Consider the following 14,171-nt stretch of genomic DNA (forward strand, 5'->3'; position numbering starts at 1 on the left):
GACAGTTTGGAGACTCCTCAGAAAACAGAATATAGCCATACCACACGACCCAGCCATCACACTCCTCAACATTAACCCAAGTGAAATTAAATTGGCAAATAAAAGAGCTATCTGAACCTCAATGTTTATTGCAGCTCAATTCACAATAGCTAAGACATGGAATGGGCCTAAATGCCAATCGATGGAAGACTGGATAAAGAAACTATGGATATGTATTCTATAGAATTGTGCACAGTAGTAAAAAAAATGAAATGCAGTCATTTGCAACAAAACAGAGGAACCTGGAAAAATCATGCTGAGTAAAATAAACCAGTCCCAAAGGGACAAATATCATATGCTCTCCCTGATCTGTGACAACTAACTGATCACCTAAATGGAAACCTGTAGAAGTGAAACTGACACTATGATAAGCAATGACTTGATCTACACTTGTTCTGACTTTCAAGGAACAGCTTACTATTTTATTCCTCTTAGTATTTTTTTTCTACTCAATGCCATTCTTTGAACTCTTTAATTAACACAGAATTTTTCTTAGGGGTATAAATCCAACTGAAGTGATATCCCTGTTAAAAATAGGAGTGGAATAAGAGAGATAGGAGATGTACATTTTGGCACATGCACCCTTGGACTTACCCCTAATGGTAAAGCGAAAAACGTGCCATGGGGCTCCAAATCCCATTAAGTTGGCAGATACCAATGCCATCTTACTAGGTAAATTGATCAGTTGAAGTTCATAACTGATCATAAAGGTAGGATTAAGTGTCAAAGGAATCACATAAACAAGTCCAGTGTCTGGTAATAATAACATAGAATTAAAAAGGAGAGAACGATCCCAACATGCGAACGGGATACACAGCAGACTCATATGCCCTAAACAGCACTTTGGCCTCAGAATCAGCCCTTAAGGCATTTGGATTTGGCTGAAAATCCCATGAATGCAACAGAGGCATGGAAATCCAAGATACTGTGGTAAAAAAAAAGGCCTAAATGAAGGATCTCTGTGAGTGAGATCCATTGAAAGAAGCGGCCAACAAAGAAGGAAGTACCTTTTTCTGAAGGGAGGAGAGAACTTCCACTTTGATTATGACCTTGTCTAAATAGGTTAGATGAGAGTTTGTGAACTCAAGAGGCTTCCATAGCCTTGGAAGCTCATGACAGGAGCCTCAGATGATTACTGGTGTCATAAATAAGTGTGTCAATTGCTAAATCCACAACAGAAGTCACTGTGAACTTGCACCCCTTGTAGGACCTCTGTCTTTAATGAGTTATACTTTGAGAATTATCGCTAAAACGAATCTTCAAAATTTACTTTACAAAAAAAAAAACCACTTTACTTTATAGTTTGTGTGTCTGTGTGGGTGCAAACTGTTGAAATTTTACTTAGTATAGAGTTGATCTTCAGTATAGAAAGATAATTACAAATGAATCTTAATGATGAATAGATTGAGAGAGGGAGTAGGAGATGGGATGGTTTGTGGGAGGGTGGGTGGATATAGGATGAAGAATGTAATACTCTCTCCATTTTAGTATTTTTTTTTGTTCTAGTACTATTGGTTGAACTGTAATTAACGCACAATTATTCTTAGGTGTTTAAATTTTAACTGAAAAGTGATCCCTGTTAGGAATCTGGAAAGCATTATGCTGAGTGAAATAAGCCAGTCCCAAAGGGACAAATACCATAGGTTCTCCCTGATCCGAGACAACTAACTGAGCACCAAAAAGGAAACCTGTTAAAGTGAAATGAACACTATGAAAAATGAAGACTTGATCAGCCCTTGCCCTGACTGTTAATGAACAACTTAAAACGTTATCCCTCTTAGTATTTTTTTGTTTGTTCTACTTAATACTTTTGGTTGAATACTGTAATGAATACAGTTATTCTTAAGTGTTGAAACTTAACTGAAAAGTGATCGCTGTTAAATATGAGTGGGAATAAGAGAGGGAAGAGATGTGCAATTCGGGACATGCTCAAGCTGACTTACCTCAAACGGTAGAGTTAGAAACATACCAGGGGATTCCAATTCAATCCCATCAAGGTGGCATGTACCAATGACATATCACTAGTCCCGCTGATCAATTTCTGTTCACAATTGATCATAATGATAGGACTAAGAGCCAAAGGGAGCACATAAAGAAGACTGGTGTCTGCAAATACTAGGTGATCAAATAAAAAAGGAGAGAATGATCCAAAATGGGAAGTGAGATACACAGCAGACCCATAGAATGGCAGATGTCCTAAACAGCACTCTGGCCTCAGAGTCAGCCCTTAAGGCACACAGATCTGGCTGAAAAGCCCATGAGAGTATTACAGGCTTGGAAAGCCAAAACACTCCGGTAAAAAAAAAAGGGGGACCTAAATGAAAGATCTACATGAGTGAGATCCCAGTGAAAAGAACAGGTCATCAATGAAGGAGGTACCTTTCTCTGAAGGGAGGAGAGAACTTCCTCTTTGACTACAAACTTGTCTAAATAAGATAAGAGTCAGTGAACTCAAAAGGATTCCATAGCCTTGCCAACTCATGACAAGAGCCTAGGGTGATTACTGATGCCATAAACAAGAGTGTCAATTTGTTAAGTCAACAACAGGAGTCACTGTGCACTTACTCCTCATGTAGGATCTCTGTCCTTAATGTGCTGTACATTGTGATTTAATGCTGTAACTGGTACTCAAACAGTATTTTTCACCTTGTGTTTCTATGTGGGTGCAAACTGTTGAAATCTTTACTCAATATATGCTAAACTGATCTTCTGTATATAAAGAGAATTGAAATTGAATCTTGATGTGAATGGAAGGGGAGAGGGAGCAAGAACGTGGAAGGTTGCATGTGGGAGGGACGTTTTGGGGGGGGAGCCATTGTAATCCATAAGCTATACTTTGGAAATTTGTATTCATTAAATAAAAGTTAAAAATTGTTTTGCATCATTGTTTCATAACATACATTTTCCATGTATTGCATGGAGTGTATCTTTTCCATTCCTAATCTTTTTTAGTAAATCATTTGCATTCAGATTGACTCTACTTTTAGTTTCTACACATTAGAGAGAACAGGAGATATTTGCTCTCTGATTTAGATTTACTTTTCTTGTTAACTGAACAGACTACGAGTTTCATCATTGTACTGGTAATAAATCAAACTCATCAAGACAATGAACTTTCATTTTTATGTAAGTCAGTGAATTCTGTGTGTGTTGTGGCTATACTTCATCTCAATTTGTATGAGCCTCTATTAAAAACCTCACTAGTAGCATCAGAGCAGTGATTAGGCAATGGAAAATGTGTTTTGCTTAAAATACTAGGCATCTCATTTATACCAGCATGAGTTTAGAAAGCATCTGAGTGGAATACTAGAGTTCTCTTATTGCCCTCTTGTCCCATCCTTATTAGATTTACTTCATTAGCAATACATCACACTGATATGCAAGCACAAATGATTAGTCAGTGTTGATCATCACTATTACCTACAGGACATACTATCCATTGTGTTCACTCTCTTGTTGTGTAGTATGTGGGTTTTGCAAAAGATTAAAGGTATGTAGCTGCCCTGTCCATCATAATAGTTCTGAAAGTCACTTGCATTCAAGCAGTACAGTTGTCTGTAGCCATCATCCTGCCCTTGGTGTTTGTGGTGGTGGGAATAATGAGGTGACTTCTGGCTGCTGTTGTCTGTCTTATAGTAAAAAGCAAAAAGTACTCAAATAGTTCCTAGTTCTCATGAGAGCATCAACCAAGGTTGAAGGTGCAAAAACAGATCCACATGAGATGACCGTGGTTAACACTAGTGGAAGGGTTTCTTGTTTTACACCTGAAGATGTGGTGATTTGACATACAGAATCGGAACTTCTGAATTCAGGGTGATTACTGGTTCCACAGTGATTGAAAACCACATGTCCTAGTGGGTATCTCTCTACACATGATTTGTTTGGGGTCTATGTGGCATCAAGACGAAATGTGCCTGCCCAAAAATGCAGTGTGGGAGGCTGCATTGTGTGGCTCATTATCTTTAAAGTGTGTGACACAGGAATTTTCTGGTCTGAAACCTTTAAGAGAACCTTGCCTGATGCTGCCCTTCATGCCATCTGATGTAATCCAGGTACATAATTGCCAAAAGTTCATGGTGAGGTTTATTGACAAAGCCCATTGACCAAATGTAACTGAGAGGAGTTTCTCCCTTGAGTCTTTTTATCCATGAACTTGGAGGAAATCCTGGCACCTGGGGTGAAGTGGATGAATCACAAACATGTTTTCTTTCCTGTATTTTTCACCTGGCAGAAGACCTGAGCTGCAAAGCCTGAGGGCAGAAAGGGTTTACAATTCCCCCATGGAGAAATGGACAGCTGGTGGAAAAAATCAGATGGAGCAGTATTAAAGTAGCTTGATTCAAGGAATCACACACACACACACACACACACACAAACATGCTATATGTATGCACCTGCATGACCCTGCACGTTCCACTGTGGTTGTGTCCTAGGGTTTTTCAGAGACTTTGAAAATGTTTCCTTGGATTTTTCTGTTACTTTTTCTGCAGCTATATCTCCTTGTGATTTGTCAGGATGGTCCCAAGTGCTATTCCCAGGTGGAACGGAGTTTTCACAAGGATGGAGATATTGAGATTGCTGCCTTTTTCCCCATTTACATACACCTCGTTAACAGACTCATGAATATTTTCCAAAGAGATCTCACATTCATCCGGTAAGTTTCCATTGCCATAAACATTTTCCCTTGATTTACATAATAACTACTTGTTATTGGGTCTGCAGATGGATAGAGATATGTGGTTTCCTACACTTTGCATTCTCTGTCTCTCCTAAAAAGTGCTGATAATTAATTTGGGGCATGAGGTGACATTTTCTTTCTTGTGTTCATGCACGGTTCAGGGAAAGGTTTTCTAATCGTAGGAGGAAGGAGAGTCAGGTTGGGATCTTCCTGTCCTTCCCTGTCCATGTTCATCTACTCAGGTGCCTACTGTGCCTCAGTAGAAGATTCTTACAGAACCCATGCACTGTAATGAATGAACTGAGTTACATGAGCTCTTCTACATGTGCACACAATCTTTTCTGCTACGTACTAGATTTGGGGGCCATGAGAACACTTCATTTCTTCTACATTGTAAAGAAGAAAAGATATTCAAGAGAGTAAGTTTTCACTAGTTAAAAGTAATCTTGGCTCAACACCTTTGCACAAATATAAAAATTATATTTTAATGATGAACATAAGAAATTTAATGTTTGGAATCTACAACACTCATGATGTGTCCCTGATTCTTTCCTTTTCTGGGAAAAATACATTTCAGAAGGGGGGTTATTCTGCTTCCACCCCTCTTTAAGATACATTTTATAGCTAAATATAAATGTTATATATATATATATATATATATATATATATATATAGCGATTCCAGTCCACCCAGGGAGTGTTTCTAGCTTCTCCAAAGTGCTCCTCCCCTTTCACTGTTTCCCTTCTTTCAGGCTCTGAATCTGATTTCATTTTCCTGGCTTGGGATGGTCGTTGATCAGTACATTTGATGGGGAAGAGATTTTTCTCGATAAACTACAAAATTCCATCTACCATTCTCCATGTTTTGATGTCATCCAAATTTCTGATCACATAGCCTTCAGCTGAGTTATTCTCTTTTCCCGTTGCATCCTGCAGCCTTATGATCATATGACTCTTATTTCAAGAAGCATTTAATGATGTGACATTATGGTGTAAAAGCAGATCTTATTTTTTAGAATCTTTTAGGCGGGGTGACCCGGATAAAGATACTAGCAGCTTTGGTTCTGGTGAGGACAACTGTCCTGCAAATGCGATGCTCTTGACACTCTGTCCTAAGCAAATGTACATATAAAGATTAGAACACTTGAATTTTTGACCATGACCAATCCATCTGTCAGAGTAATTACAGTAGAATTGATGATAATCAGGACTGCAGGCTTTTCCCTTAAAGATCCTTGTGCCTTTCGTGCAGGTTTCAATCCAAAAACTACCAATATGTTCTGGCCTTGGTTTTTGCTATTGAGGAGATCAACAATAACCCCCATCTTTTACCCAACATGACATTGGGATTTGATCTCTATAATGTCATGCACAGTGACATGATGGTGATGGAGAATCCCTTCATCTGGCTTGCGGGAATGGAAAACCATGTTCCCAATTACACGTGTAGGAAACAGAGCAAGTCTGTAGCCATAATATCAGGAACAAGCATTGCTGCCCAAATGGGGACACTCCTGGAACTCTACAAAATTCCACAGGTGAGTGTGTAAAGGAGAGGGAAAAAGCACATCACCTTAGGTGCCTTACTTAGACCCAAAAGTTTAAGTGACAGAGACCTTATATATTTCACACAGTGCATATTCTAAGGAGAAGGTGTGCAGAGATTTGGTGAGGTAGCCACATTTGTTCTAAAGTGATGTGGGTGAGTGATAATGAGAAATGTTTTCCTCAACCTGTGAGTCTAATGACTCATGAACTAGGAAGTTTATATGTAATGGGAGATGAGAAAAATGAAATATTCTAAAATCTTCTGATCCATCAATCATTTGCTTAATTTCTTCAGGAATAAGATTATTCACTATAGCAATAACCTTACACAGATTTCTTGCCTTTTCCCTTAGCTGACTCTTGGATCTTTTGAACCACTTCTGAGTGACAGTGGTCAGTTTCCTTCCCTCTATCAGATGGCCCCTAAAGACACTTCTCTGGCTGTTGGCATGGTCTCCTTGATGCTTCATTTTAGCTGGACCTGGGTGGGTTTGGCCATCTCAGACCTCCCAAAAGGTATTCAGTTTATGTCTGATTTGAAAGTCGAGATGCGGAAGAATGGCATCTGTGTAGACTTTGTGGAATTCATCCCAGTCACTGAGGAGTCACGTATTTCACTCCAGAATAGGTTTCATATCCAGATCCTAAAATCATCAGCAAATGTGGTGATTCTTTTCTGTGACACTGATTCACTCATAGGTGTCAGCTTTCAAACATGGGAATGTGTAATGACATGGAAAGTCTGGGTCACCACCTCACAATGGGATTTTTCCAGCGATGAGCATCATATCCTGCTGCACTCATTCCATGGGACTCTCATTTTTTCACACCACCATAGTGAGATCTCTGGTTTCAAAAACTTTCTTCAGACAGTTAACCCTTCCAAATACCCAGAAGACTTTTACCTCTCTACATTCTGGTCACTACATTTTCATTGCTCAGTTACTGGGGCATCATGCAAAACCTTGAGAAACTGTCCACTGAATGCCTCCTTGGAATCGTTGCCTTTTCATCATTTTGATATGAGCATCAGTGATGGGAGTTACAACATATACAATGCTGTGTATGCTGTGGCCCACAGTGTACATGAGATGCTTCTACAAGAGTTAGAAATGCAGCCAGTGAGCAGTGGGTCAAAGGTGGAATTTTCTCCTTGGCAGGTAATTTGGTTTCCTTTGCATGACTTGTATTATTGGAATGATCCCCTTAAAAGCTTCTGCGGGTTTTCAAACCAATAACTTGGGATCCTTCCTTCAATCACAAGATATAAATGAGCCTTTTTTTGTAATTTGTAATTAGAAACAGGGTTCCCTTTTCAAGTGGGAAGGTAACTTAGATAAGCATCAGTGCTGTGTTTTAAAAATTACTCTCCCATCCTGACAATTTAATTATGACTTGTGAATACCTAGACTGTGTCATTCCATTTTCAGTCTCAGAAGTAAAAAATTATTACTTTTTAGTGTCAAATGTTGCTGAGTATGCTCATCCACAATGTACATAAGACATCTCATTAAATTGCATAGTATTTTATTCTGGTAACTGCATTACAGATGGTTGTCCTAGGGACACTGGGAAAATAAGTGAGTGTTGGTAACCTGGACTCCACATTTTGAAACTGTCATAATTTCACAGTTTGATATTTTTGATTGCCCTTGTTTTTGGATGAAAGTGAGTGAAATCACACTTATTTTGATGTAGTCCTCATCAGGTTTTTAGTTTTAATTCATTGGGTAGCTATAAAAAGTTCCCTTTGTTTATTTGTGATTACAGACAAAAGACTTTCTCTAACCTGGGTTTGATGTGTTATTGCTTGGGCAGTCTTCATGAGAATATGATGCATTTTTTCAGTTGCACCCGTTTCTCAAGAACCTCCAACTTACCAATCCTGCGGGTGACCTAGTGAATTTGAATCACATGGGGAATTTGGAAGCTGAATATGACATTCTCAACTTTCTGAATTTTCCATATGGTGTTGGACATAAGGTTAAAGTAGGACAGTTTTCCCCGTATGTTCCACAGAGCCAACAGTTGTCTCTCTCTGAGAATTTGATAGAGTGGGCCACAGGAATTACAGAGGTAAGTTGGTCTGATCATAAGATTCACACTATACATTGTTACCCTCCAATTTATATGGGGATTTGTGCAATTTGGCTTATTATAACATACTTAGAGACATTAAACCACACCCCTCCCAATCTAAATACTTTGTTATGTTTTTAGTGTCTGAGGATGGACAGTACACACATTTGTTCCTCCATGTTTTGAATCTTTTTATTTAGGAAATAAACTTGCATGCCATGATTGTGTCAGAAATAGGTGTTTACAGTTTCAGTGAATAGGTTGTGCAGGACTTGAAAACCCTCTACTTGGAACAGAAGTAACATTCCCAATATGACCAATATTCATTTGATTTTTCTCAGACTCCACGTTCAGTATGCAGTGAGAGTTGCAGCCCTGGATTCAGGAAAACCCCTCTGGAGGGAAAGCCTACCTGTTGTTTTGATTGCACACCTTGTTCTGACAATGAGATTTCCAATCAGACAAGTAAGTCAGTGCCAGCTTCATGGAGAAATTAACACCTGTTTCTTAGAATTTCCTCTTCTCCATGAAAAGAAAAGGATGTGGATTATGACTGCTGAGAAGATTCTTTTCACCTTCTGGTGGAAGTTAAACCTTATATTCAGTAATAATCCCTAAAAGGATAAAACTTTGCACACTATACTTTACCACATGTAGTATTTGCAAAATCATTTAGGTAAATTCATGTCTGCATTCCTTGTGCGTGTTTACATAAAATGCTTTCACCAAATTCAAATATAGCATGCTTGCAGAGAGAAAGCACAACTCTCATCAAACTGTGTGTAAGACGAAAAGCTGTATTAGAAATTATATAGTATATCATGCTAAGGATAATACTCATCAGATATCATAAATGAGCTAACCTTAGCGTTTGAGAAAAATCATGGCTTATGAAAACATATATCTTCAGGAACATTCCTATGCTTACACACATACACTCATGAGTAAAATTTATTTCAAAATAATACATGCTGACATGCATGGTAAAAAGAATACATAGCAAGGTAGGTTAATGACATCAAATTCAACACAAACCCTTGAAGATAGGATGTGGACATTATAAGGAAACTGAGGTAAATAAAAATTGGAAGAGCTTATAGGTGGTGCTCATAAAACAAGCAAAATTTATGAACCTCAGAAATTTGGAACAGTACTAAAAACAAGATTACAATGTCTGTGTGTGTTACACAAAGAGAGCTGAAGAGATCTCTGCACAGATATAAAAATAGTAATACTAGAACTTTTTAATCATTTAATGGTGATAGTTTGAATATAGAAGAAATTCAGATATTTCCAGATATAAAAATGAAATACATTGAGAATTTTTTTTAAAAATCCAAGTATCTTCAAGATTATGAAAATAATTCTTAATACTTTTATTGTGATAAACACTTTCACATAGGAAAGGAACTCTTTCTCAACTCCTGTACAGAATAGGAAAAATGGAAAAATTCTGTTTCTTCTACAGAAACATCTTAACTTGTTTGGTCAAATACTGCCAGATATTTCAGTAAAATGAAATTGTAAGACACTGTTGTTGAAATAAATTCACACATTTGAAATTTTAAACAACATAAATCCAACAGTATTTTTAAATAGGTTACATCATGTCCAATGCCTTGCATACAATAATAGTAATAAGAATAGCATAACTGAAGAAAAACATTTAACAAATCTAAGTGATCTGAGAATTATACAAGAAGAACAAAACAACTCAAAAATGCCAAAACGAAGGATCAGTTTTCAATCCTAAAGTGTGCTTTAGAATGCTAAAATCATGGAAGTTATGGCTGAAGATTGGATACAAAGTTGAAGAAAGAGTGCAACTTATGCAGGAAATTACCCAGGATGGTCTGCTTTGTGCATATAATAGAAATGAAAGCCATGCAACTTATTATAAAGGAAGATATAAAAGTGGCATCATTTTCAACTGATCTTGGGATGGTGTAATACAATCAAAAATCAGTAACTGAGTTAAGTAGTGCTGGAATACTAGATTAAATACAAAAAAAAGTTATTTTTGCTTACCAATTCTGGAAAACAAAGCTCTGAAAATGAGCACATGTAATATCTCAAAAGTAGGAACTATCCAAAGATAAGACCACCTAAATTTTGGAAGACAACTTCAAGTTGCAATATCTGACATCGATGGAGCAATGTATAGAAGGGGATACTGACAAAGAAAATTCATGTTCAAGGATAAAAAGGCAGCAAAGTGGAACTATGCCAGTAGGGTTCAAGGTGATCTCCAGACTGACTTTGATTACAGGCAGCATCCCAGTGTGTTCCTTGATGGAAATCTGCTCAAGGGTGGCATCTTATCCAGAAGGTATCAAGTGTACAACTCTTCTGCGTTTCTCTAGAACTTGACCATCTGCTTTCTAATGGTGATCTCTCAATCAGTGCTTGCCCATAGAATGACTATCCAGATCCTACCTTAGAGAGATGTGGTTTAGTGAGATAACTGGGTACTTCCTGTGCACCCAAAATTCACACAGTAAATATCCCAGTGCTGATATTAAGAGTGGGGATATGGGGCCAGTACTGTGACTAGGAGTTGAAGCCCCTGGCTGGAATGCCAGCATCCCAGTTGGGCTGCAGTTCCAGTCTCAGCTGCTTCACTTCCAATGCAGCTCTCTGCTGATGCTTAGGAAAGCAGCAGAAGACAGCCCAAGTTTCTGAGTCCACACCACGTAGGAGACCCAGAAGAAGCTCCCATTTATTGCCTTAAGACAGCCTAGTTCCAGCTATTACCATCATTTGGGGTGTGAATCACTGGTGGAAGATTTCTTCCTTTCTCTTTTTCCCTCTTTCTCTTTCCCCTTCTCTTTTCCCTGTCCTCCTGTCCTTCTCTCTCTCCCTCTCCCTCTCACTCTCCCTCTCTCCCACTTCTCCTCCTTCCAAAACTCTGCCTTTCATTAAATTATAAATAAATAAATAAATAAACACTCATTAGAAATAAAACTGGGATCCTTTGGTCATTGAGAGGGCCATGAGAATCCAGAGGGAATAACACCATTAAAACAAGGGCTTACTGCAGGCATGGAAAGCCAAGACTCTGGTCAAAAAATAGCCTCCATGGAGGATCTCCGTGAGACCTCAATGGAAAGAAATGGTCATCAAAGAAGAATATACTCTTCTCAGAAGGGAGGAGAGAACATCCAACTGCTTATGGCAATGTCCAAATACTGATGGCAGCCCATGGCAAGAGCCTCGGCTGATCACTGATGTCATACATAAGAGGGTTAATTGTTAAAGGAATAACAGAGTCACCGTGCATTTATTCCCCATGTAGGAACTCCATCCATAATGAGTTGTGCTTTGAGAATTGACTGCAATTTTTCCCCAAACTCTATTCTATATGTAGTTTGTCTTCATGGATGCAAACTGTTCGAATCTATGCTTAATATGGAGTTGGTCTTCTATATTTAAAATCAAACTAAAAATGAACCATAATAAAGAAGGAGATGGGAGAGGGGGAGGGAGGTGGGATGAGAGTTGGGATGGGAAGGTGGGTTTAGGGGAAGGAACCACTATATTCCCAAAGTTCTATCTATGAAAAAAAGCATATGTTAAAAAAAAAGGTGAATTATGAAAGAATGCATTCATTAAGAAAACAAGGACTGCTGCTTGCTCTTGTTCAAAGTGAGGATGCAGCAAGCGTGTGCCATGTATAAAGGTCAGAGTAGTCTTTACCACACATAGAAACCGCTGGCATCTTGATCATCACTTCCCAATCTGAAGAAACCGTGAAGAATGAATTTGTGGTGTTAAAATGAAACAGGTAAAAAAGGTAGGTTTTTAAAGTACCATGAGTAGGTTCAGAGAGTAGCCCTTAGTACTTTGTTAGGACAAAAAGAGCATGTACTCATGAGTATGTAAGGTACTTATGGAGATGGAGTAAGAACTCTGGCTAACATGAGGAAGATGTGCATGAATAATGGCCAATAATTTGTAGATGTCATCTTATATGCTATTTCAACATCAAATAAGGACTACTTGCTTAAACTAGCTAAGTCGGGTCCTTGTGAATCAGGAAGATGGGATGATGTGATTGTATGTTTCTCACTAGATATGGACCAGTGTGTGAAGTGTCCAGATCTTCAGTATGCCAACACAGAGCGAGACCAGTGCTTCCACAAAAGAGTGACCTTTCTGTCGTTTGAAGATGCCCTGGGGATGATCCTGGTCTGCACAGCTCTGTGCTTCTCTGTCCTCACCGTTGTTGTCCTTGGGGTCTTTGTGAAGCACCGAGACACTCCCATAGTCAAGGCCAACAATCGTTGTCTCAGCTACATCCTGCTCATCACCCTCATCTTCTGCTTCCTCTGCTCCTTAGTGTTCATTGGTCGTCCCAACACAACCACCTGTGTCCTCCAGCAGACCACATTTGGAGTGGTATTCACTGTGGCTATTTCCACTGTCCTGGCCAAAACTATCACTGTGCTTCTGGCCTTCAGGGTCACTGGCCCAGGGAGAAGAATGAGACAGTGTCTGATATCAGGGTTACCTAACTCCATTATTCCCATCTGCTGCCTGATCCAACTAGCTCTCTGTGGCTTCTGGCTTGGGACTTCTCCTCCCTTTATTTACACAGATGCACACTCTGAGCATGGCCACATCATCCTGGTGTGCAACAAGGGCTCCGTCACTGCCTTGTACTGTGTCCTGGGCTTCCTGGGTTCCTTGGCCCTGGCCAGCTTTACTGTGGCTTTCCTAGCCAGGAATTTGCCTGACAAGTTCAATGAAGCCAAGTTCCTGACATTCAGCATGCTGGTGTTCATCAGTGTCTGGGTGACCTTCCTGCCTGTCTACCACAGCACCAAGGGGAAGGTCATGGTGGCTGTGGAGGTCTTCTCCATCTTGTGCTCCAGTGCGGGGCTCCTGGGCTGCATCTTTTTTCCCAAGTGCTACATTATTCTCTTGAGACCTGAGAAGAATGCTTTGAAAGGATTCAGGGATAGAATAATTTCCAAGGAAACAGATGTTCTCAGGAATAGCTCTTAGGCTCTCTCTGTTTTCATTGGTTAGAAACTAAAATTTATAAAACAGATTTTGCATTTTGATGTTATAAAATAACTTGCAGCATGTGACCTCCTTATGAACAATTTATACTTTTCTTAAAACGTTTTTGTTCTGAAGGACCAATCCACAGAAAATGAAGAGAGAGTGGGATAAACCTTCCATCTTGTGATGGAATGTGAAGATATCTGTCGTGGGCCAGTGCTGGTTCATGCCAAAGCAAGGCGGTTAATTCAGGTGTCCATGTGAGTACCAGGGACAGAAAGGCTTAGGCCATCTTCCAAAGCATTTTCTAGATCTTAACAAGGAGCTGAGCTGCAAGTGGAACAGACAGGCCATGAACTGGCACCAACATGGGATGTTAGGTTTACAGGTGGTGGTTATATCCACTACACCCCCATGGTGGTCCTAATCCTCCTCCTTCAAAATAATACTGTGTACTAATTTCTTAGCCTGGATTTTATGTTCATAAGCACAAACCCATCTCATTTCTTTTCAATCCTGTATTTTCATTGTCAACTCATTGACCTTGTTATCTTCATATTTTGATAAAATGAATTACACATTTGTTTGCTACTTTTAATCATTCATTGGAGTCTATACTAAAATCAGCTTAGTAATATAGTTGGAATATTTCAGTGCAATCATTAGACATGTTAAGTCATTATAATTTGTTTAATTCATTGTTGAGAAACTCCTTAATTATATATCATTTCATATGAATTTAAAATGATGTGATACACACCAAGATTTCATTATATGTAGAAGTGATTCTGCAAACTTTTCCATCTGTTCATTTTGCTTGT

General features: G+C 38.9%; 1 protein-coding gene across 1 annotated transcript in view; it reads left to right on the forward strand.

Annotated features, from left to right (window-relative positions):
• LOC138843184 (vomeronasal type-2 receptor 116-like) overlaps nt 1–13,350 on the forward strand; it is a 67,943-nt gene extending 54,593 nt beyond the window's left edge. The window contains exons 4-9 of the mRNA XM_089316335.1: nt 4,530–4,693; nt 5,969–6,254; nt 6,618–7,424; nt 8,113–8,340; nt 8,685–8,808; nt 12,416–13,350. Coding sequence (XP_089172461.1) covers nt 4,530–4,693; nt 5,969–6,254; nt 6,618–7,424; nt 8,113–8,340; nt 8,685–8,808; nt 12,416–13,350 — 2,544 coding nt within the window. The remainder of the gene's footprint in view (nt 1–4,529; nt 4,694–5,968; nt 6,255–6,617; nt 7,425–8,112; nt 8,341–8,684; nt 8,809–12,415) is intronic.
• The last annotated feature ends 821 nt before the right edge of the window (nt 13,351–14,171 follow it).

This window comes from Oryctolagus cuniculus, chromosome 16 (genome assembly GCF_051225735.1).
Source record: "Oryctolagus cuniculus isolate XC-2025 breed Fujian yellow rabbit chromosome 16, ASM5122573v1, whole genome shotgun sequence".
Lineage (NCBI taxonomy): Eukaryota > Metazoa > Chordata > Mammalia > Lagomorpha > Leporidae > Oryctolagus > Oryctolagus cuniculus.